Source organism: Vitis vinifera, chromosome 4, assembly GCF_030704535.1.
Source record: "Vitis vinifera cultivar Pinot Noir 40024 chromosome 4, ASM3070453v1".
In the NCBI taxonomy this organism is placed as follows: Eukaryota; Viridiplantae; Streptophyta; class Magnoliopsida; order Vitales; family Vitaceae; genus Vitis; species Vitis vinifera.
Genome location: NC_081808.1, coordinates 4814347 through 4838448, shown reverse-complemented (window position 1 = coordinate 4838448; position 24102 = coordinate 4814347). Strand labels below are relative to the sequence as shown.

General features: G+C 32.7%; 6 protein-coding genes across 6 annotated transcripts; 5 read left to right on the top strand and 1 right to left on the bottom strand.

Annotated features, from left to right (window-relative positions):
* The first annotated feature begins 1817 nt into the window (after positions 1-1817).
* LOC100257754 (probable carboxylesterase 17) lies at positions 1818-3219 on the top strand. The gene has a single exon (XM_002285049.5). The coding sequence runs from the start codon at positions 2109-2111 to the stop codon at positions 3036-3038; it is 930 nt and encodes a 309-aa protein (XP_002285085.1). The 5' UTR covers positions 1818-2108; the 3' UTR covers positions 3039-3219.
* A 929-nt stretch (positions 3220-4148) lies between these two features.
* LOC100262880 (probable carboxylesterase 17) lies at positions 4149-5675 on the top strand. The gene has a single exon (XM_002285047.4). The coding sequence runs from the start codon at positions 4240-4242 to the stop codon at positions 5170-5172; it is 933 nt and encodes a 310-aa protein (XP_002285083.1). The 5' UTR covers positions 4149-4239; the 3' UTR covers positions 5173-5675.
* A 7570-nt stretch (positions 5676-13245) lies between these two features.
* LOC100268028 (probable carboxylesterase 17) lies at positions 13246-15254 on the top strand. Its single transcript, XM_059736245.1, has 2 exons — positions 13246-14901; positions 15041-15254. The coding sequence occupies exons 1-2, from the start codon at positions 13989-13991 to the stop codon at positions 15148-15150; spliced, it is 1023 nt and encodes a 340-aa protein (XP_059592228.1). The 5' UTR covers positions 13246-13988; the 3' UTR covers positions 15151-15254.
* A 900-nt stretch (positions 15255-16154) lies between these two features.
* LOC132253605 (probable carboxylesterase 6) lies at positions 16155-16859 on the top strand. The gene is made up of 2 exons (XM_059736105.1): positions 16155-16178; positions 16299-16859. The coding sequence occupies exons 1-2, from the start codon at positions 16155-16157 to the stop codon at positions 16857-16859; spliced, it is 585 nt and encodes a 194-aa protein (XP_059592088.1).
* Positions 16860-19138: 2279 nt separating this feature from the next.
* LOC100245713 (probable carboxylesterase 17) lies at positions 19139-20200 on the top strand. Its single transcript, XM_059736244.1, has one exon. The coding sequence runs from the start codon at positions 19181-19183 to the stop codon at positions 20111-20113; it is 933 nt and encodes a 310-aa protein (XP_059592227.1). The 5' UTR covers positions 19139-19180; the 3' UTR covers positions 20114-20200.
* A 243-nt stretch (positions 20201-20443) lies between these two features.
* Positions 20444-22340, bottom strand: LOC100854903 (protein BUNDLE SHEATH DEFECTIVE 2, chloroplastic). The gene is made up of 5 exons (XM_003631747.4): positions 22183-22340; positions 22036-22088; positions 21842-21908; positions 20902-20998; positions 20444-20671 (listed from the first exon to the last, which is right to left on the bottom strand). Exons 1-5 carry the CDS (start codon positions 22304-22306, stop codon positions 20593-20595), a joined length of 420 nt encoding a protein of 139 aa, XP_003631795.1. The 5' UTR covers positions 22307-22340; the 3' UTR covers positions 20444-20592.
* Between the last annotated feature and the right edge of the window lie 1762 nt (positions 22341-24102).

Below are 24102 nucleotides of genomic sequence, written 5' to 3'. Positions count from 1 at the left end.
TTACAAATGTATTAAAAAATAAATAATTTTTAGTAATAAATAGTAATATTATACTAAAATCAGAAATTATATTTCTTTTTATATAAAAAAACCTATTTTAATATATTTTATGAATATTAACATCTTTGTAAGAGTATAATTCCTTTTTGTTTTTTTAAATGAATAAGAAATAGTTTTGAGATATTTTAAAATAAATTAAATTTATTATTTATTAAGAGTATAATTAATTTTCTGATTTTGCATTGAAGTTGAATTTCAAAATATGTACTCTGTTTGTTAAATGTTTTTTAAAACAGTTTAAAAAAATATTTTTTAAGAACAGTTTTTGAAAATTGTTCTTTAATGTTTTGTATCACAAAAGTTTATTAGCTAATTTAAAATGTTTTTAATATATTTTTAATATTTTTAAATGTGTTTTAAAAATAATTTTATGTTCATAACTTTATTTTTAATCATTATATATGTTTATATAGTATTTTTAAAATAACTCTTAAAAAAAAAGTGAAAATAACTAAAAACAAATAAATGATATTATATGAAAATATCATATTTTCTGTTATTGAGAATAAAAAATAAAAAAACAGTTTTCTTTTTTGTAAAACATGTTTTTAAAATTTTTTGTTTTGAAAAATAAAAAAATGTTTTCGGAAAATGTTGTCAAACAAACCCATAGCTTCTAATTTTGAATTGAAGTTGCATTTAAAATATTTGATTTTAGATTTTATATCGAAATTGCATTTTCAAAGTGGGGTTTCAACACAAAAGCGAAAATTTAATTTATATTATATTTATTAAATTTAATTTAAATCTTATTAAAATGAAAAAAAAATTGTAATTACAAATATATTAAAAAATAAATCATTTTTAGTAATAAATAGTAATATTGTACTAAAATCAGATATTATATTTCTTTTTATATAAAAAGCCTATTTTAATATATTTTCTGATATTAACATCTTTCTAATATTATAATTCCTTTTTGGTTTTTTTAAATAAATAATAATAATAATTAATATGAACAAATGAACAAAAATGAATTAAGATGTTAACATCTTATTTAAAATGAATTAAAAAATAAACAAAGGTTAACGTTTTAACTTTTTAACATTGTTTAAATTCCAAATTATTTTTAAAAATTATTAAACTCATTAATAAATTCAATATAAAATATCACTAGATTTAAAGTTCCTTTTTCTAATGAGAAAATGAGAAATTTTATAAAAATATATTTCTACATAGAAAAAATAATAGAGTTATTATACACTAATTTTTATTTATAAATTTATGATATTAATTGGGGTTTTAAATAATTTTTAAAAAAAATTGTATGTGTCTTGTTAATTGAAAAAACTCCAAAAAAAAAATTATATATATAAAAAAATAATAAAGTCATTTTGAATCAAATTTTGTCCACAAATTTTCGATATTGATTAGATTATCATTTAAGTTTTAAGTTATTTTTAAAAAATCATTAAACTAATTAGTAAATTCAACACATTATGCATTACTTGATTTTGAATTTGTTTTCTTAGTGAAAAAAACTTACAAAAATATGATTATATATAAAAGGAAAATTATGAATTTAATGTATAACTTTTTAATATTATTGAATTTCATAACTATTTAGTATTAATTAAATTAGTTTTTAAATTTTAAATTATTTTTAAAAATAAAAAAAATTATATCAAGATGGTTTGATTCAAAGTATTTTTGCGTAATAATTTTTTTTATTAAATTAAAAAAAATGAGTATAATTTAAAATAACACCGTATTTAAAAAATTTCCGGATGAAGATAATAAAGACAAGACCTCAGACCGGCCGCCCTTTGTGTGCCATCAACCTCTGTAATTTTCTTGGACTTTCCTTCCTATTCCCACCCACCCACCAGTCCATTTTATTTTCTCTTATCCATCGATCCACAGATTTTGTTTGTATTCATTGGCTTTTGCGTGCAATCAACCTCTCTAATGTTCTTAGACTTCTCCAAAATTTTCACGGCATTATTGTCATCCACAACAATCCTATCTAACAGCATCAGAAAACTCTCTGCAATTTCACAGAAATTTGCCACTTTCAGATCATCCCAACTAAAAAGGTTTTGATAACCATGTCCATGGTTGCAGAAGAGCCAGGCGTCATTCAAATCTTCTCTGATGGTTCAGTAAAACGCCCTGAACGTGAAACCTCCCCTGCCTCAGAAGATTCATCATCCACAGGATACAAGTCCAAGGATGTGATAATTGACTCAACAAAACCAATTTCTGGGAGGATTTTTGTCCCTGATACTCCGGCTTCCTCTAGCCTCCTGCCAGTTCTAGTTTACTTCCATGGCGGCGGTTTCTGCATCGGCACAGCCACATGGCTTGGCTACCACACTTTCCTTGGAGACTTTGCCGTGGCCGCCCAATCAATAGTCCTCTCTGTGGACTACCGCCTTGCTCCTGAACACAGGCTCCCTACAGCTTATGATGATTGTTATTGCTCACTAGAGTGGCTAAGTAAGCAGGTGAGCTCTGAACCATGGCTTCAGAGAGCTGACCTCTCTCGTGTGTTTCTGTCAGGGGACAGCGCCGGAGGGAACATTGCGCACAATATTGCTATCAGGGCCATTCAAAAGGGTTGTGATGAGGTAAAGATTAAAGGGGTGTTGCCCATACATCCATATTTTGGGAGTGAGGAGAGGATTGATAAGGAAAAGGCAAGTGAATCAGCCAAGGATGTGGGGTTGACTGACTTGATCTGGAAACTAAGCTTGCCAGAAGGATCAAACCGTGATTATTTTGGGTGTAATTTTGAGAAGGCAGAGCTGTCCAGGGATGAATGGGGTCGGTTTCCGGCAGTGGTGGTTTATGTGGCCAGCTTGGATTTCTGCAAAGAAAGAGGAGTTATGTATGCAGGCTTTTTAGAGAAGAAAGGGGTGGATGTGAAGCTGGTGGAAGCTGAAGGAGAGCAGCATGTGTATCATGTGTTCCATCCAAAATCCGAGGCTACTCGCTTGCTGCAGAAGCAAATGAGTGAGTTCATACACAGCTTATAGCCTCTCATTTTGCCATGGTCGATTCATCAGCTTCTCTTCTAGTTAGCTATTAGGCATGCATCCTGTCAGCATAGATTTGGGATTTGCAGCAAATACCAAGTTGTAATTCTGCTCAAAATTTCTAAGTGACACTCATGTTCTAGTAATGTGATCACAATAAAAGTTGTTTTTTGGTGCTCTAGCCTGAATTTGGTTCACACTCAAATTGCAGTGAGCAGAGTCACTGACCTCTTACTGCTTAGAGAGTAGTTCTTTTGGAAATGTAAGAGTCTTCAAAACAACTTCCTATACAATTGAATTAAATAAAGAGAATCCAACATGATAGACCAATTCAGAGATTATGTACAAGTCTATGAAAGTATCTCATTAAAGGGGGACAAATTACAGAACTGGAGATATATTAGTTAACTGTAAAACTTGTATTAATGATATGGTCCTGTGCCTAATCAATTTCTGTGGATATGTTCATATACACATACACAAATATCATCTGAGGCACTCTGTAGCCAACAGACCGATAATATTTGGCCCTACACACTCAAGTTCTATTCATCAGAAGTCCTCATAAAACCACCCATGAAGCCAGCAGCACTGCGATTTCTACATGAATGCTGCAGAACCAGTTTCGATCTCCAGCTTTGAATTGCCCATGGAAGAGAACTTGAGGACTATCAGTACAGAGTCGATGTCATCCAAATCCAGATGTATTAGTACCGGGGGGAATACCATTGATTCCACGGCATACAAGAGGGCATATCAAGCAAGAACTGAAAATACAGAGGAGACAAAGAATCACTGTTTCTCCCTATTCCTATCTACCAGTCACCAACAAACTTTTCTCAATCGGACTTTCCCACCTTGTTTTTTTGGCATGAATTAAGTGAACTACCATTTTTCTTTGCATTCCTTCATTTAATTTTTCCCTTCTTTTTTCAATCAACCTAACTCATTTTCTTGACATTCATGGAAATTTTCCCTTGCTTCACAATCAACCTACTTTATTTTGTAGGCCCTCATTGAATTTTTTACTCCTAAATGTGCCTTAAGTTCGCTTTACATGATCAACCAAACGTCATCTTTTACATAATATAAAGGTTAGCATTCATTGACATCCCTAAAGATCCTATGTGACTTTCCCACAAACTCTCTGAAATTTCTCAGAAATCTTCAACTTTCAAATTATCCTACCAAAGTTTTGGCAATGTCCATAGTTGCAGAAGTGCCGAGTTTCCTTCAAGTCCTTTCCAATGGTTTAGTAAAACGCTTTGAACCTGAAATCTCCCCTGTCTCAAATGAGTCATCATCCCATGGATACAAGTCCAAGGATGTGATGATTGACTCAACCAAGTCAATCTCTGGCAGAATGTTTCTGCCTGATACTCCAGGCTCCTCTAGCCACCTTCCTGTTCTAGTTTACTTCCATGGTGGTGGCTTCTGCATTGGCTCAACCACATGGCTTGGGTACCATACTTTCCTTGGGGATTTAGCAGTTGCCTCACAAACTATAGTTCTTTCTGTGGACTACCGCCTTGCGCCTGAAAACAGGCTCCCTATAGCTTATGATGATTGTTATAGTTCACTTGAGTGGCTAAGTAACCAAGTCAGCTCTGAACCATGGCTTGAGAGAGCCGACCTCTCTCGTGTGTTTCTCTCAGGGGATAGTGCTGGAGGGAACATTGCTCACAATGTTGCTCTCAAAGTAATTCAGGAAAAAACTTATGATCATGTAAAGATTAGAGGATTGTTGCCCGTACATCCTTATTTTGGGAGTGAGGAGAGGACTGAGAAGGAGAGGGAAGGTGAAGCAGCTGGATATGTTGCGATGAACGATTTGTTATGGAAACTAAGCTTGCCCCAAGGATCAAACCGGGACTATTCTGGGTGTAACTTTGAAAGGGCTGCAATTTCCAGTGCTGAATGGGGTCGTTTTCCAGCAGTGGTAGTATATGTGGCTGGTTTGGATTTCTTGAAAGAAAGGGGAGTTATGTATGCAGGTTTTTTGGAGAAGAAAGGGGTGGAGGTGAAGCTGGTGGAAGCTGAAGATCAGTCACATGTGTATCATGTGTACCATCCTCAATCTGAGGCTACCCATCTTCTTCAAAAGCAAATGAGTGAGTTCATCCACAGCTTCTAGCATCTTAGATGGCCATCACGCAACCGAGGATGTGGTATCGGTTGCGTGAAAAAACTTAGCTCAAGCTCAACTCAAGTAATAAAAATGTTTACCTAAATTTGTCCAAACATTGGTCTGTCCAAGTTACACCCCTATTTAAGGACACTTCAAATTAATTAGCTGGTGGAAGCTTAAGGAGAGCAGCATGTGTATCATATGTTCCATCCAAAATATGAGGCCACTCGCTTGCTGCAAAAGCAAATGAGTGAGTTCATACACAGTTTTTAGCCTCTCATATGGCCATCCACGAGTCATCGGCTTCTCTTCTAGTTAGCTATGAGGCATGTATCCTCTCAGCATAGATTTGGGCTTTGCAGCAAATACCAAGTTGTAATTCTGTTCAAAATTTCTAAGTGAAACTCATTTTCTACTAATGTAATTGAGCAGAATGGATTAGGGAGGAGCAGAATGGATGATGTCATGTTAATTACACAACTAGTATATTTTGAAAGAAATTTTAACCAGCTAAATTCTCAAAAAATTGATAAAAATATTGATACATATCGAATTATCAATGAAAAATCGATAAAAATATTGATACCTATCACCCTATGTCCTAAGTAGGCTAGGGTCAATTTTGTTAATTTCACATATCTAGCTGTGGACCCTGTATTTTGCTCGATGCGTTCCCACTCGATGGCGAGCTCGATTTTTATTTTGTTTAGTGAAAATTTGATTTTTAGAAAAAGACTTGGAGTCGCTACTTATTTTTGTTTTATTTTTAAAAGGGTAAACAAAATAAGAAAGAAAACCCTAAGTGTGACTCCTTATTTTGAAAAAGGTGGTCTGTGAAAAACCGGATCGGGCTCGAAGGTAAGGTTACTTATCGGGAAGGTACGATAAAGACCGTAGCACCCCTCCAAGTCCCTAAAGTCGGGTCTCTGCTAATAAAATGAAGTTGACGTAACAATCAATAGGAAAATCAATGGATACTCAAATCGATCATGCACATATAAGAATCAAAACATGCATAGAGAATGACTAGAATGGGAGTGGATGCATACCTAGGCCACGAACGAGCAATGCGCTATCATAAAAATGGGGTCAGTGTACAATAAAGAGCACAAAACATATCATATGCGTTACCAAATAGAAATTAAAATTGTTCGAGGAAAAACTGGATTTTTGAAATTTATTTGAAAATTGGAGTTTTAGATATTATTTAAAAATTGGATTTTTAGAAATTAAATGTAAGAATGAGAATTTAAGAAGTTAAATTTGAAAGAAATTGAAATTTTGAAAGTTATTTGAGAGATTGGGATTTTTTTCAAAAAATTAAATTACGAAAATTAGGACTTTGGAAATTAAATTTTGAAAGAAATCAGAATTGAAAATTATTTGAGAAGTAGAAACTATGAAAATTGAATTATAAAAATTGGAAATCTCGAAAATCATTCGAAGACGGAATTTTTAGAAATGAATGAATAAAATGATAATGATAATAATAAATGAGTAACTGAATAAATGCGAGAATTGAGTTCGAAGATAGGAAAATTGGAATTTCAGATAACTAAATTTGGAAATCGAAATTTTAAAGAATTATTTAAAGACAGAATTTTAAATAAATGAATGAGTGAACAAATAAATGAATGAAATAATAATAATGACGAAATAATAAGGATTGGATAAATAATTGCGAAAGTTAGAATTTTGGAAATTGGAAATCAAATTTAGGGATTGGAAATTTAAAGAATTATTTAAAGATAGAATTTTAAATAAACAAACAAATAAATAAATAGAATAACGAAAATAATAACGATTTGATAAATAATTGTGAAAGTTAGAATTTTAGAAATTGGAAATTGAATTTAGAAATTGGAAATTCGAAGGATTATTTAGAGATGGGATTTTAAATAAACGAACAAATTAATAAATAAATGAATAGAATAAAGAAAATAATAACTATTGGATAAATAATTGCGAAAATCAGAATTTTAGAAATGGGAAATTGAATTTAGAGATTGGAAATTCGAAGGATTATTTAGAGATGGGATTTTAAATATATGAATAAGTGAATAAATAAATTAATAGAATAACGAAAATAATAACGATTGGATAAATAATTGCGAAAGTTAGAATTTTAGAAATTGGAAATTGAATTTAGAGATTGGAAATTCAAAGGATTATTTAGAGATGGGATTTTAAATAAACGAACAAATGAATAAATAAATGAATAGAATAACGAAAATAATAACGATTGGATAAATAATTGCGAAAGTTAGAATTTTAGAAATTGGAAATTGAATTTAGAGATTGGAAATTCGAAGGATTATTTAGAGATGAGATTTTAAATAAACGAACAAATGAATAAATAAATGAATAGAATAACGAAAATAATAACGGTTGAATAAATAATTGCGAAAGTTAGAATTTTAGAAATTTGAAATTGAATTTAGAGATTGGAAATTAGATATGAAAGTCAGATTTTTGATGAGTTGAACTTTAATAATTGGAATTTTTAAAATAAATAAATAAATAAATATGAAATAATAATAATAATGACCAAAATAATATTTAAACGAACGGAAAGTGAATAGTGGACTTTTTGAGATTGAAAATTAAATTCGGAAGTCAGATTTTTTAAGAATTGAACTTTAATGATTGGAATTTTTAAAAGAAATAAATAAATGAATATGGAATAATAATAATAATAACAAAAATAATGTTTAAATGAATGAACGTGAATAGCGGAATTTTTTTAGATTGAAAATTAAATTTAGAAGTTAGATTTTTGAAGAATTGAACTTTAATGATTTGAATTTTTAAAATAAAAATAAAAAATTGGAATAATAATAATAATAACAAAAATAATGTTTAAACGAATGAACGTGAATAGTAAAAATTTTTAGATTGAAAATTAAATTCAAAAGTCAAATTTTTGAATAATTGAACTTTAATGATTGGAATTTTTAAAAGAAATAAGTAAATAAATAAATATGGAATAATAATAATAATAACAAAAATAATATTTAAACGAATGAACGTGAATAATGGAATTTTTGAGATTTAAAATTAAATTCGAAAGTCAGATTTTTAAAGAATTGAACTTTAATGTTTGGAATTTTTAAAAGAAATAAATAAATAAATATGGAATAATAATAAAAATAATAATATTTAAACGAATAAACGTGAATAGTGGAATTTTTTAGATCGAAAATTAAATTCGGAAGTCAAATTTTTGAAGAATTGAACTTTAATGATTTGAATTTTTAAAATAAATAAATACACAAATATGGAATAATAATAAAAAATAATAATAATATTTAAACGAATAAACGTGAATAGTGGAATTTTTTATTTCGAAAATTAAATTCGGAAGTCAGATTTTTTAAGAATTAAACTTTAAAATGATTTGAATTTTTAAAATAAATAAATAAATAGATATGGAATAATAATAACAAAAATAATATTTAAACGAATGAATGTGAATAGTGGAATTTTTTAAATTTAAAATTAAATTCGAAAGTCAGATTTTTGAAAAATTGAACTTTAATGATTGGAATTTTTAAAAGAAATAAATAAATAAATATGGAATAAAAAAATGATATTTAAATGAATAAACGTGAATAGTAGAATTTTTGAGATCGAAAATTAAATTTGAAAGTCAGATTTTTGAAGAATTGAACTTTAATGATTTGAATTTTTAAAATAAATAAATAAACAAATATGAAATAATAATAATAATAACAAAAATAATGTTTAAAAGAATGAACGTGAATAATGAAATTTTTTAGATCGAAAATTAAATTCGGAAGTTAAACTTTTGAAGAATTGAAACTTAATAATTTGAATTTTTAAAAGAAATAAATAAATAAATATGGAATAATAATAATAATAACAAAAATAATGTTTAAACGAATGAAACGTGAATAGTGAAATTTTTTAGATTGAAAATTAAATTTGGAAATAGGAATTTTGAAGAATTATTTAAAGGAGAAAATTTAAAAAATAAATAAATAAAATGATGAGTGATGATGATAGATTGCATGCTGAAATGGCCATGCAACGTGTGGCCCTGGTGCAAAAGTGATAGGTTTAGTTGGAAAATGACCAATTGCATTATGAGAACTGGTGAAGCCTTATTTTAATTGTGCCTCTGAGTTGATATCTTTAGTGGGATATTTTCATTCCCACCATATCATAAATAGAACTCCTCATGAACTCCAAGAATACATTTACAGTAGCATAACGAAATCGGTCAAGCAACATCAAGTGGTTTATTAAAGTCGATAGGCTTTTAAAAACAGAGGCATCTCACCATTATCAACGTTTTTATGTAGATTTCCAAGTCTGAAACAACTGTAGCTGCACCAGTATCCGAGAGATCGAACGGGCGCTCGCATTACAAATTCTATAATATTCAACCATGTGTCAACATCAAAAAAAAATTCTATGCATAAATATTCAATCACACCAACCAAAAGAGAGAGATGTGTGAAGAATTCCGTTCAGCTCAGCCAAAACATTTTCCTCCAATCCCCAGATCCAACACACTCTAAAAAGTTGATGTACCCTTGGAAACATAGCTAAGAAAATCGAACCATCGTCATCAAATCGCCTCGTCCTTCTCAATTTTCAGATCTCAAACTACAAAAGAACAAGGACAACGGAGAGAAATGGACGAGAGAAACTGGGAATAGCAACAGAGGGGACTGAGCAGAGCTAAGCTAAGCTAAGTTGAGCTGCTGCTTCTTTTTCCTTTCATCAAAGCCCAGCCTTCACCTCACGAAGTTTTTGTTTTTTTTTTCATGGGCTCAAAAACGGGTGGACTAAACCAGGAGAAATGCATGTATGTATATATATATATAAAATAAGAGATAAGAAGATTTCCCAATATGAAACAAACAATTGAAGCACAGTTAGATCATCCATGAACAAAAATAGAGAAAAATGGGATGAAACTACAATACCAAGTCAAGGCAAACTCACAAACAACGCAGAAATAATCACATGGAAAATAAATGAGAAAAATATGATGATATAATGAACGATGAATCCAAATAATCCTACCGGGCAATGCTTCTCTCAAACAGGAGTTTCCTTAGCTCCAGACCAACTTCCTCTACCTGGTTCAGAATGGCGAACTCCTCCCCTGTTTCCCCCCCCTCTAGAAAACGAAAATATCCCCCTGTCACCCACTTGCAGCGCTTGCCCCTTCTGTCTCCCTAGGCCATCACCTCAAGCTCTTTGGGCTGCCCAAGAACGGCCCACCTCATCAGTCCCATCTAGCCGTCCCCAAGCCGCTCAACCTCGGGGTGGCCAATAGAAGAAAGAAAAAAAAATGAGGAGGAAAGAGGAAAACGGGAGAAAAGGAAAAAAAACAGCCCTCCCCCCCCCCCCCCCCCCCCAATCTAAAAACGGCTAAATAATAAAACAGAAAAAATGTTGTAGATTCTCATTAAGAATGAGTTCATAGAGTTAAAAGTATCTTTACAAGATAGATATTTCATTATTCGCATAATTATGAAATACTAATTCTATTCAAATTAACTTGATAATTAAAACATAGCACATGATCCAAATCAATATATCTAAACAAAAGCTTTAAAGCTAAACATAAATTAAATTAACAAGAAACTCTTCTTATCCCTTACTCATACCTAAAAGAGGTTTTTAAAAATAAAGATGATAAGCTTTAACTCAATAAGGAAAATACTAACAATTTCTTTTATATATAAAAAAAAAAGTAACATAGCATATAATATTAGCTTCAACCATGCATGCAAAGTATAAACAAATTTATTTTCCTAAACTAGCAGCACAAAAACAGATGACCCTTCTATTTAGAAGGGACTAGCCAATCAGATGGTACCATCTGATCGATGATTACCCCACGAATAGGTTTTCAAATCATCATAAAATTAGGCAACGAGGGTGGGTCACTACCCGTTGACTAGGTTTTTTAGACAATAAGGGTGAACAACATACTGACGGTTAACTAGGACAAATATTAGAATATATAATAGACGTGATATTTTTTACAATATAAATATTCTTTTTATGATAAAATATTTTCCTCTAGTAAAAAATAAATTCATTAAATAAGTTGATTAAACTTAAGATTCACTTAAACAAAAAAAAATCTTATTAATAGAAACATATTTTAACATAATATAAATTTTATATCACATGCTACTAATTTATCCCTATAATAATTAAATTTAAATTTAAGAATTTATTATTTTCTTTCTTCATACATTATAGTGAGTGCTAAATCAATATATATTTTTTCAATTATCCTTATTAATAATTTTTTTCTCTACTTGCATATTTTATTTTTCCTATTTTCTCCATTTTGCACTATATTAACAACTAAAATGAATTTTATTATTTATTTATCTTTATATTTTTCTTCAAAATCTTATTTCTTAAATCTATAGAATTTTCCTTTAAACTAAATACTTATCTTTATTTTAGAATTGTATTGTATATAAATTTTTTCCAAATAATAATAAAACTCTCACATGGAGACCCCGTTTTTGTCGAGGGATAAATTAATAGGTACATACAACAATTAATTTTTTTTTTATTTTCTTACTCTGTAACCCTTTACTTATTAAATGGACAACAAGAATTTCTTCCTCTTTTTTTAACATCTAATCTAGAAAAAGATCTTATTATTAACATATATCTTCAAAAATCCAAAAAAAAACCAAAAGAATAAATTTCTTGAAAGAGTCATCTTAAATTTTATTATAATCTACAGTCAAAGGTTTATCTTTTTGTTTTTCTCTCTAAGACTTTTTTTTCTTCTCATGATTTTTCATAACGTGGTTTGAAATTTGTAACTCCCCATCGTGATTTAAAATTTAATTAACATCATAATATTCAATTTATTCTTTCATATCTATAATCAAAGTGTTTCTTACTATTAATCCAAATCAATTTTTTGAAAATATTTGAAGGTATATTATATTAAAGGCAAACTTTAAGATAATATATATATATATATATATAAAAGAAAAAAAAATACTTATTAAAAGGTAATGTCTGATTAAACAATAAATATTTCTCTAAGTGAATAGAACAAAAAATATTAATGAGCACATGGAAACTCACTTTTCCCGAGATTAAATGAAAGATAAAAGAAAAAAAATTGTTTTTCTGACAGTTGGGAAATCGTGCAAATATGATCCGTTTAAATTTCCCCACAGCCCCGAGGTCATTTTCTTGGCATTCACCATTCACTCCAACTTTTCCCTTGTTTGCATAATTAACTATGTTATAATTTTATGTGCCTTTGACTGAAATTTTGTCTTGCTTTCCTAATCGTCATTTTTTTTTGTCTTGGCATGCTCTCGTGGCCAAGGATTAAAATATCGATTTTTACGGATATATCGGTACTTCGATTTTAAGAATATATCGAAAATATCATAAAAATATCGATGGATATTTTTTCACAAATATCGATAAGTGAAAATTATTTAAAATTAATAAAAATGCTTGAAAAAACTTCAAAAAAATAATAAAATAAGTAAAAATATATATTTTAAAATTATCTTGTAAATATAATTGACATATATATAATTAAGAAGAAAAATATCGTAAACAAAGATATATTGGTAGATTCGATAATTAAATTTTAAAAATAATATATATGAATTTTGAAAGTGTATAAAGTTAGAATTCAGTTAAAAAATATTTGATTTATTGAATAAAAACAATTTATACATAAATATAATACATATGAGATTGTAATAGTCCTTATACTAAGGAAGAAATCGATGTGGTTTCATTATATTGTTAGATGAAGAGGACCCAACTTGTTAAAAATAATATTTATTTAAAAAAATTTTACATACATTTATTAAAACATGTTTTATTATATTTTAAATGAAAATTAAATTAATTTATATAAAATATTTTATTTGAGATTTAATTTTTAAAATTTTATATTAACAACTTTTTTTATTAATATTAATTTATTTAATAATCAAAATAAAATTCAATAATTTATAATTATTTATATGGATAGATGAAAATTGTTCTCATGAATTTTTTTTATTTTATTTTTTTTTTACCTTACTAAATCTAAAAATTAAAAGGGCCACCCACTTCTGAAGTTGCCCTCCAGCCGAGAGAATTCCCCTTTTCTGAAGTTGCCCTCCGGCCGAGAGAATTCCTAAAAAAGACCTATTTTCCTCTGCCACTCTCAATCCTCGCAGGTACTAATCTAATCACGTTGATATTATTTTTTTTGCAACTCCCGTTTGATTCCCAAGAAAATCCATCCCCCATTCGATTTCCGGGGAAATTCATCCTCGTTTGATTTCCGAGAAAATCCATTCAAAACCCCCAAAGAAAACCAAAAAATTTGCTTTTCTTTTGCTTCCTGTGTTTTCTGGATCTGTTTTAAGGGTCTCTTTGCTGTTGTGCCATTGGATTTAAATTTCATGAACCCTAAATCCACGATTTTTGAGCCAGATTTTGTATCCTGTGCGCGGGCTGGACTGGTAGGAAATATCGGGAAATTTTCCGAAAAATCGGTAAAAATACCGAAATTTCGGCGATATTTTCGGCGATTTTTTGAAATTCTCCCCCGGTTGCTCCGCGCGTCAGATCCACTCGCGAATTTATCGGTGCTTCACGGATATTTCGCTTCGGTGCCGCCCGATATCCGATATTTCCCCGATTTTTCAATCCTTGCTCATGACCAACTTCGTCATTTTCTATGTCTTGACTGAAGTTTTCCCTCTTAAATATGCCTCAAACTCACGTTATGTGATCAATCCAACATCCTCAAACTCACCTTACCAAAGTTTTGACTTTTGAGAACAATGTCCGTAGTTGCAGAAATTCCAGGTTACCTCCAACTCCTTTCTGATGGCTCCGTTAAACGACTTCAACAGCAAACTTCCCCTGCCTCCAATGGTTCATCATCCAATGGATATAAGTCCAAGGATGTGATCATTAACTCAACAAAGCCTACATCTGCAAGGATCTTTCTGCCTGATATTCTGGGCTCCTCTAGCCTCCTTCCAGTTATAGTTTACTTCCATGGTGGAGGTTTCTGCGTAGGCTCAACCACATGGCTTGGGTACCATACTTTCCTTGGAGACCTTGCGGTGGCATCCCAATCAATAGTTCTTTCGGTGGACTACCGCCTTGCACCCGAAAACAGGCTCCCTATAGCTTATGATGATTGTTATAGTTCACTTGAGTGGCTAAGTCGCCAAGTGAGCTCTGAACCATGGCTTGAGAGAGCTGACCTCTCTCGAGTGTTTCTCTCAGGGGACAGTGCTGGAGGAAACATCGTTCACAATGTTGCTCTCAGAACAATTCAGGAACAATCTTGTGATCAAGTAAAGATTAAAGGGTTGTTGATAATACATCCCTTTTTTGGGAGCGAGGAGAGGACCGAGAAGGAGAGGGCCAGCGGAGGAGAAGCTGAGGTTTTGACATGGCTTGACTTGTTTTGGAAACTAAGCTTGCCAGAAGGGTCAAACTGCGACTATTCTGGGTGTAACTTTGCGATGGCAGAATTGTCCAGGGCTGAATGGTCTCGGTTTCCACCAGCTGTGGTTTATGTGGCTGGTTTGGATTTCTCAAAAGAAAGGCAAGTCACGTATGCGGCCTTTCTGGAGAAGAAGGGGGTGGAGGTGAAGCTGGTGGAATCTGAAGGAGAAATTCATGCGTATCATATGCTCCATCCTGAATCTGAGGCGACTCGTTTGCTTCAAAAGCAAATGAGTGAGTTCATTCATAGCTTTTAGATGGTCATCATAAGCCCCTTACAGTTGTACTTCTATGACTTTATTTAAAGTATAGCAGGCAAAATGCATTTCTAGTAATGAAATTATCGTGAACCTAAAACCAAGTTGTTTTTCAGGTGCTCTCAGAGTCATCTCCAATTATTCATCAGATGAAATTCATGGTTGTGTGTGCATGGTTTTGGCATGGAAAATGGTGGAAAATTCAACATCTACTAAATGGAACTGAGCCGATTCAATTCTTTGGAGATGTCCATATGTATACCTCCATGAATGATCATATTTCATATACATAATACATAGCTATCCTTTCAATGCACTTTATTCATATCCATTCTCAAGTTCTATTCATCAAAAGTGTTCATAAAACCGGCCATGAAACCAGCTGCCTGCAGTTTCCACATGAAATAAATAATATGACATACCACACAGCTGATTTCTCCAGCTTTGAATTGCCCATGGAAGAGAACTTGAGGACAATCAGACTTCTGCTCTGCCTCGACAGCTTATTTTATCCTAACATGTCAATGTCCTCCAAATCCAAATATATTAGTAATTAGATAATGTTGTAATATTATCATTAATAGTAAATAATAAGGCATACTCACAGAGACAACATGATTCTCCAACTCTGCATCGACTGTTGAAGACATCAGTCGAGTTCACTCAACTTCCTCTGCATTGAGAGCACTGAAGTACTCAGCAACAAGAAAGGCTCATTCGCTTTAAAATGGTCGTTCTTTCACATATTGGTTGACTAAATACCATTGTTTTCATTGTCGGTTTGGATGAAGCTTTCACAGAAGGGGTGTGTGACTTCAAGGTAAGAATGTGTTTAAGCTTATCACAAAAACATTCCTTAGGATTTAGTATGCTAACCAATGATTATTGGAAAATGGCCATCAATTTGTACGAAGGGGCCGGGAATACAATTTGACGGCATGACATAAGAAGAGGGTCATATCAAGCAAGTGAGAACTTCAAATACAAAGGAGGAGAAAAATCACTGTTTCTCCCCATTCCTATTTACTAGTCACCAGCAAACTTTTCTCAATCAGCCTTTCCAATTTTGTTTTTTTAGGCATGCAATATTAATCGAACTTTCATTTTTCTTAGCATTCGTTCATTTAATTTTTCCCTTATTTTTTCAATCAACCTTACTCTTTTTTTTTTACATTCATGGAAATTTTCCATCCTAAACACGCCATGAGTTCACTTTATATGATCGACCAAATGTCGTCATTTACACATATAAAGGTTAGCATTCCTTGACATCCCTAAAGGTCCCACACAACTTTCCCACAAACTCTTTGAAATTTCACAGAAATATTCAACTTTCGAATCATCCCACCAAAGTTTTGAGAACAATGTCCATAGTTGAGTTTCCTTCAAATCTTTTCCAATGGTTTAGTAAAACGTGTTGAATGGGAAACCTCCAATGATTTATCATCCAATGGATATAAGTACTCCGAGGATGTGATCATTGACTCTACCAAGCCTATATCTGCACGGATATTTCTGTCTGATACTCTGGGCTCCACTTGCCGCCTTCCAGTTCTAGTTTACTTCCATGGTGGTTGTTTCATTGTAGGCTCAACCAAATGGCTTGGGTACCATACTTTCCTTGGAGACTTTCCAGTGGCATCCCAATCAATAGTTCTTTCTGTGGACTACCGCCTTGCACCTGAAAACAGGCTTCCTATAGCTTATGATGATTGTTATAGTTCACTTGAGTGGCTAAATTGCCAGGCGAGCTCTGAACCATGGCTTGAGAGGGCTGACCTCTCTCGTGTGTTTTTCTCAGGGGACAGTGCTGGAGGAATCATCTCCAAGCTTTCAGCAGATGAAATTGATGCTACTTCCCAAAATTATCATCCCCTGCTCATATTGGATTTCAGAATCATTAATCTTCTACTGCTTAGCAGCACTTCAAATTAATTAGCTAAAGGGTATTCATTACAACTGGATACGATAGTAAAATTGTATTGCATAATTGTAAAGAGCATTGAATACCATAGACCAAATTCAGAAATTGTGGCACAAATTAATGATTATAGCAGCTTATTGAACAAAGAAAAATAACTAGAGATACAGTTTCATATAAAAACATTACCCTGCTAATGATTTCGTTGTAGAAATTAGTTTAAATAAACGGTTGTGCATCCACAGGTTTGGCATGGAAAAGGGTGGAACATTCAACATCAATGGACTGAGCCTCTTCAATTGTTTGAAGATGTTCATATATACACCTCCATACATGACCACATTTCCATATATAGAATACATATCTATTATTTTGACGCAATTTATTCATATTCATACTCAAGTTCTATTCATCAAAAGTGCTCGTGAAACCGCCAATGAAACCAGCAGCACTGCAGTTTCCAGATGAAATATATCATATGACATACCACAGAGCTGATTTCTCCAGCTTTGAATTGCCCATGGAAGAGAACATGAGGACCATTACACTTCTGCACTGCCTTGACAGCTTATTTTGTCCTAACGAGTCAACATCCTCCAAATCTAAATATATTAGTAATTAGATAATGCTGTAATATTAGCATTAATAGTAAAGAATACGGCATAGCCACAGAGACGATGTGATTCTTCAGCTTTGCATTGTCTGATGAAAACATTAATAGAGTTCGCTCAACTTCCCCTGCATTGTGAGTGCTGACCTGCACAGCAATAAGAAAGGTTTCTTCACTTAAAATGGTCATTCTTTCATCTTTTGGTTGAATGAATACCATTCTTTCATGAAAGATCGTCAGTTTGGATGAAACTTTCACAGAAGAGGTGTAAGACTTCAAGGTAAGAATGTGTTTAGGCGTATTCTTACAGAAACATTCCTTAGGCTTTAGTATGCTAACCGATGGGTTATTGGAAAGTGGTCGTCAATTCCTACAGGGGAAAACAGTTTGACTGCACAGCATAAAAAGAAGGCCATATCAAGCAAGTGAGAACTGCAAATCTGGAGGAGAAGAAGAATTAATGTTTCTCCATTTTCCTATCTATCAGTCACCAATTGGCTTTTCTCAATCAGCCTTTCCAACTTAGTTTTTTTAGGCATACATTAATCGAACTTTTATTTTTCTTAGCATTCGTTCATTTAGTTTTTCCCTTATTTCCTCAATCAATCCAACTTGTTTTCTTGAGATTCATTAAATTTTTGGCATTCATGGAAATTTTCCCTTGCTTCATTTTGTAGGCCCTCATTGAATATTTCCCTCCTAAACATGCCTTCAGTTCACTTCACATGATCAACCAAATGTCATCATTTACACATATAAAGGTTATAATTCCTTGACATCCCTAAAGATCCTATGGAACTTTCCCACAAACTCTTTGAAATTTCACGGAAGTCTTCAACTTTCAAATCATCCCACCAAAGTTTTGAGAACAATGTCTATAGTTGCAGAAGTGTTGGGTTTCACAATGGTTTATTAAAATGCTTTGAATTAGACAAATCTGATTAAAGAAATCAGGCAATTATATCCCTGGTATTTTCAATGGAATCTCGTAAATTAGGGAGCTAATTCTCTGGAATTACACTTGAGCTAAAACCAAGTTGTACGGTGATGTTGGACATAGTTCCCCTGAAGATGTTAGAGGTTTCACAGCAACACTTGAATAAATAAACTGAAGAATATTACCTTATCACCCTGAAGAGGTGCCTGAACTTAGGCTTTTAGTATGCTACCAAGGGATGGGAAGTGAGAATAATGAATTGTTGATTTGTACAGAGGACAATATATACAATTTGACAGAGTGGCATACAGGAGGCTAGTTATTGAAAACTGCAAACAGCTCCGGAAAGTCCTGTTTATCATGGATTGGATGAGGAGAAGAAGAATTCTTAGGATTCTATGCACCAGCCACCAACATATTTTTCTTGGCATGCATTGACTGACTTTTCATTTTCCTAGTGTTCATATTGAATTGCCACAGTAGCCCATAACTCATTTTCTTGGCGTTCACCCCTAGTCTTTCCTTGCTTTCATAATCAACTATGTCATTTTATTTGGCTTGAGTCAAATTTTCCCTTCTAAACATGCTTTTCCCGCTTCCGTAATCAACTGTCATTTTATTTGTCTTGACTGAAATTTTCCCTCCTAAACATGCCACAAATTCACTTTATGACATCCTCACTTACGTATATCATCCCAAAAAATCCTATATAAATCCCCTAACAATCTTTTTGCAACCTCACAGACATCTTCAACTTTCAAATCACCATTCCGAAGTTTTGAGAACCAATGTCCTTAATTGCAGATTTTCCAGGTTACTTCCAAGTTTTTTCTGATGGTTCGGTAAAACGTTATGAACGTGAAACCGCCCCTGCCTCCATTGATTCATCATCCAATGGATATAAGTCCAAGGATGTAATCATTAGCTCAACCAAGCCAATATCTGCACGGATATTTCTGCCTGATACTCTGGACTCCTCCAGCCACCTTCCAGTTCTAGTTTACTTCCATGGTGGTGGTTTCTGTGCAGTCTCAACCACATGGCTTGGGCACCATACTTTCCTTGGAGACTTTGCGGTGGCATCCCAATCGATAGTTCTTTCTGTGGACTACCGCCTTGCACCTGAAAACAGGCTCCCTATAGCTTATGATGATTGTTATAGTTCACTTGAGTGGCTAAGTTGCCAAGCGAGCTCTGATCCATGGCTTGAGAGAGCTGACCTCTCTCGCGTGTTTCTCTCAGGGGACAGTTCTGGAGGAAACATTGTTCACAATGTTGCTCTCAGAACAATTCAGGAACAATCTTGTGATCAAGTCAAGATTAAAGGGTTGTTGCCAATACATCCTTTTTTTGGGAGCCAGGAGAGGACTGAGAAGGAGAGGGCCAGCGGAGAAGCTGAGAATGTGGCAAAGACTGACTTGCTGTGGAAACTAAGCTTACCAGAAGGGTCAAACCGTGACCATCCTTGGTGTAACTTTGAGAAGGCCGAATTGTCCAGGGCTGAATGGTCTAGGTATCCACCAGTTGTGGTTTATGTGGCTGGTTCAGATTTCTTAAAAGAAAGGGGAGTTATGTATGCAGCCTTTCTGGAGAAGAAGGGAGTGGAGGTGAAACTGGTGGAAGCTGAAGGAGAGGTTCATGTGTATCATGTGCTGCATCCCGAATCCAAGGCTACTCGTTTGCTTCAGAAGCAAATGAGTGAGTTCATTCATAACTTTTAGATGGTCATCATAAGCCTTTTGTTATCAATAAAACATGTACAGTGTCAGCACAGATTCGCAAACGTAAAGTTGTACTTCTATCTAAAATATAGCAGGCAAGGTACATTTCTAATAATGAAATTATAGTGAACCTAAAATCAAGTTGTAAGGTGACTTCCCCCTGCATCTCGGGTGCTTTGGCCAGAATCATCTCCAAATTTTCAGCAGATGACATTGTACTTCCCAAAATTGTCATATCCTGCTCATATCAGATGTACAGCATCATTAATCTTCTTCTGCTTAATGGCACTTCAAATTAATTAGCTAAAGAATATTCATTACCGCCGGATCTGATAGTAAAATCGTATTGCATAATTGTAAAGATGTCCATGTATACACCTCCAGACACGACCATATATCTATATACAGAATACATATCTATCATTTGAATGCAATTTATTCACAATAGACTCTTAAATTTGGTGCTTCTTGCTCAAGTTCTATTCATCAAAAGTGCTCATAAAACCGCCCACGAAACCAGCACCATTGCAATTTCCGCATAAAATATCCTTTTTGCCTCTGCAAAAACAATCTTAAGCAATTATACATCTAGAATCATCCCGAGGGATGGTTTATCAAAAATGAAGTAGAGATAAGTGGGTATTGAGGAAATGAGGACAAAAACTTCCGCACTGCATGGACAGTTGTGTTTACCCTCAGAAGTCAATACATTCCAAATCTAAATAATTCAGTTCTTGGATAATGTGACATTATTGTTTATTAGCATTGTATTAAACAATATGACATACCCACAAAGCCAACATGATTCTCCAGCTTTAAATTGGCCATTGAAGAAATCAACAGAGTTCACTCCACTGCCTTTGCATTGTGAACATAGAACTGCACCTGATAATTGGAAAAAAATAACAAGGTTTTATATACGACGAATGAAAATTCTTTGAATATTGGTTGTCACTTCGAATGGATCTTTCACAGAAGGGATTCATGACACATGGGCATGAATATTGGTTAAACATGCTTACCAGAATGTATCCTAGTCTTAGCATTGCACCCAAAGGGATAGCAAGTGAGAATACTGTGCTGGGGTGCAATAATGCTGCTCTTGAGACTAAGGATTGGTCATCCAAATGCCATAAAAGGAAGCCTACCCTTACCGGACACAAATTGATTTTCAGATGAGATAGTCAAAGCCCAATCCAAGAATTTGTATCAAAGCCAAGACTCATGGTCTTGAGTCACTAGAGCACCATGTTGGGGGGTGCAACAATGTCACTCTTAAGTTTGGGGATAGGTCACCCAAGGCACGATCCAAGATAATGATCAGTTGTTGATCTGTGCAAAGGGCAACATAATTTTACAGAATGCATACAAGGGGGAAATATCAAGGAAGTGAAAACCACAAATAGCTCAGGAAAATTTTTAATCAAGGATGAGATAGGAAGAGGAAGAAGAACCACCGTTTCATTCTTTGAAGTAGCAAGTTCTATGCAATTCCCTAAATGAAAAGGTCAGTGAAGCATGGAAGTGTCTACTCAATTCATTTTCACAGCACACCACATTCCAAGAAAATTTCCTAGAAAATCTCATCCGGGGGAATCAATTCTTCCTTTTAGGGAACTATACACAATATAACGGTGCCAGTGTTCAAATCTACTCACTATTGTGAAGCCCACAGGCATTCTCTTTGAATACAAAATAAATAAATAAAACAAATGGAAAGGGGCTTACCATTTCCATCACAATCAGCACACACAACACTGTTTGGTTTTGTGCCTTTTGAATTACTTTGTGCAGCCTATCATGATAATTTAAAAAAAAAAGAAAACGTAATTTAGAATACAACGCGCATGGATCTTGCCTGTTTCTGGATTATAAAAAGAAAAGAGTGAAACCCATATCAGAAATGAAACGGAAAAACTGACCTTGGGAGGGCTGAATTTAGTTGCAGGAAATTTTTGAAAGCCAGGACGAACCCCTGCTCATGCAAAATTGGCACAAAAGTAAATGCAAAGAGATGGGAAAAATGGAATTTGTTGAACAGCTTAGAGAAGAAAGACAGAGAGAGATGCCTGGTTTGAGTAGGGCACTAAATGGGTTTAAAGATACCAAGCATGCGGCAGAAGCCATTGGAGTAGGAGAGAGGAGGAGTACTTCCCCACCATCAACAAGCAAATAGATAGAGAGTTCACTCATTTTAGTGGCTTGGATTTATTGGTTTCCTGATGTTGCTTTACTTCAAATATCTCCTCCACCTGCTGAGTTTAATTTTTGAATTATTATTTATTTATTAAAAAATAATTAAGTTTGAACATTTAAATAATTTATTAAATAAAAAGTTTAAACCAAAATTGTCCGACAAATTTTCTTTCACTTCTCACATGTTTAGACTGAAAAATGGTTAACAAAAGGTTTAAAGCCGATAAGGAAGATTGATACGGTTTAATGGAGGAAATTTTCAAATATAATTACAAATAAGAATTTATAATTTAATAATCATAAAAATGTTAAAAGTTTAAATATGTTGAAATATCCAAAACTTTTCAATTAACATTTTTCATATTTATATAAATAACAAATTTATATCAAATCAAATCAAATATTTAAAAAATATTTTTGTTATGAGTATTAAATAATAAATGGTGTTTGATTAAATGAGATTTTATAAATGAATGACTGTTTTGAAAAATGATTGAATCATTAGTCAAACAGGTCCAACCATTGGATAATCAAACTAGTTTAACCATCAACTGAATACCTTTTCGAATCAATTCCCTCTCTCGAACTATTTATCAATTGAATCCACCTCAAATCATTTAAACCAGCGATTGAACTAGTAAATCGAGTGGGCTAAATAATTAACAGTTAAACTTCCCTTGTCTTTTGGTGGGCCACATTTTCCCTCCTAGCCTAGCTCTAATTGCCTCCATTTTGCAAAATAAGTTATGTTTCATTTACACTGCCTCATGGCCCATAAGTCATTCACCTTTGATGGATGAAAGAAGTTCATAAAACTTTATATCTCCTCTGTCTTGATGTGGGATCAATGTAATAGTTAATTTAAAGAAAGAAATCAAATGTTTAAATATGAAAATATATTAAAAATAAAAGAAAAATCATAATATATATATATATATATATATATATATATATATATATATATATATATATCTACTTAGTAGGTCTATGGCCTGCCTCCTCAACAAGAGCATAATCAAATGGAAATGTGGTTGGGCTCAGAAAGAAAGGACGAGTCGAGATTTAAGGTTTGTATAAGGAATCAATGAGGTGAATTGAACTAGGTTACAGTACTTTGAAGAGAAATCCCTTACTTACACTCTTTTAAGCCTTTGAAACTACCCCAGTTGTATGAAAGTTCAGTGATCACTTTATAACAATCTTTTCTAGAGCTAAATGCAAAGAGATAAATTAGATTGCACACAAAATGATTAACTGCGAATCCGTATAGGATACGCGGTGCGGGACGGTTCTAACAGGTTTTAGATATTATTCGGATGATCCTTACAAATGTGAGAAATTGTTGTAGGGCGTGGAAAAACTTTCAAGTAGAATCACATTGACCGAATGAAGTGGCTTCATACCCTGGCTATAGGGGTATATATATATATATTATGATTTTTCTTTTGTTTTTAATATATTCTCATATTTAAACATCATACATGTTTTGTTTAATAAAATTTAAAATATTAATATATTTATATAAAATAAATAAATAATATTAAAAACATTATAAAATTTTAATCATATATACTTTTTAATTTTATATTTTATTTTAATATAATATAAATTTATGACATAGATTCAACTACGTTTTAACCATCGATCCGACCGTTGAACCATGAATCAATAAGTTTTTCTATTTAATCACTCATCGAGTATGAAAAACATTGATGACTCGCCTTAAATATAATGTGTTTAAAATAAATAAGAATCAAATAATACCAACAACATCTAATCATACTAGTAAATAT

Excerpts from the sequence above, each read along its gene's own strand:
- LOC100257754 (XM_002285049.5), top strand. The coding sequence starts at position 2,109 with ATGTCCATGGTTGCAGAAGAGCCAGGCGTCATTCAAATCTTCTCTGAT.
- LOC100262880 (XM_002285047.4), top strand. The coding sequence starts at position 4,240 with ATGTCCATAGTTGCAGAAGTGCCGAGTTTCCTTCAAGTCCTTTCCAAT.
- LOC100268028 (XM_059736245.1), top strand. The coding sequence starts at position 13,989 with ATGTCCGTAGTTGCAGAAATTCCAGGTTACCTCCAACTCCTTTCTGAT. Across the intron at positions 14,902-15,040 it reads TTTGCTTCAAAAGCAAATGA|GTGCTCTCAGAGTCATCTCC; the intron begins GTGAGTTCATTC and ends GTTGTTTTTCAG.
- LOC132253605 (XM_059736105.1), top strand. The coding sequence starts at position 16,155 with ATGTCGTCATTTACACATATAAAG. Across the intron at positions 16,179-16,298 it reads CGTCATTTACACATATAAAG|TTGAGTTTCCTTCAAATCTT; the intron begins GTTAGCATTCCT and ends CAATGTCCATAG.
- LOC100245713 (XM_059736244.1), top strand. The coding sequence starts at position 19,181 with ATGTCCTTAATTGCAGATTTTCCAGGTTACTTCCAAGTTTTTTCTGAT.
- LOC100854903 (XM_003631747.4), bottom strand. The coding sequence starts at position 22,306 with ATGAGTGAACTCTCTATCTATTTGCTTGTTGATGGTGGGGAAGTACTC. Across the intron at positions 21,909-22,035 it reads CTAAATTCAGCCCTCCCAAG|GCTGCACAAAGTAATTCAAA; the intron begins GTCAGTTTTTCC and ends TTATCATGATAG. Across the intron at positions 20,999-21,841 it reads TGCTGATTGTGATGGAAATG|GTGCAGTTCTATGTTCACAA; the intron begins GTAAGCCCCTTT and ends TCCAATTATCAG.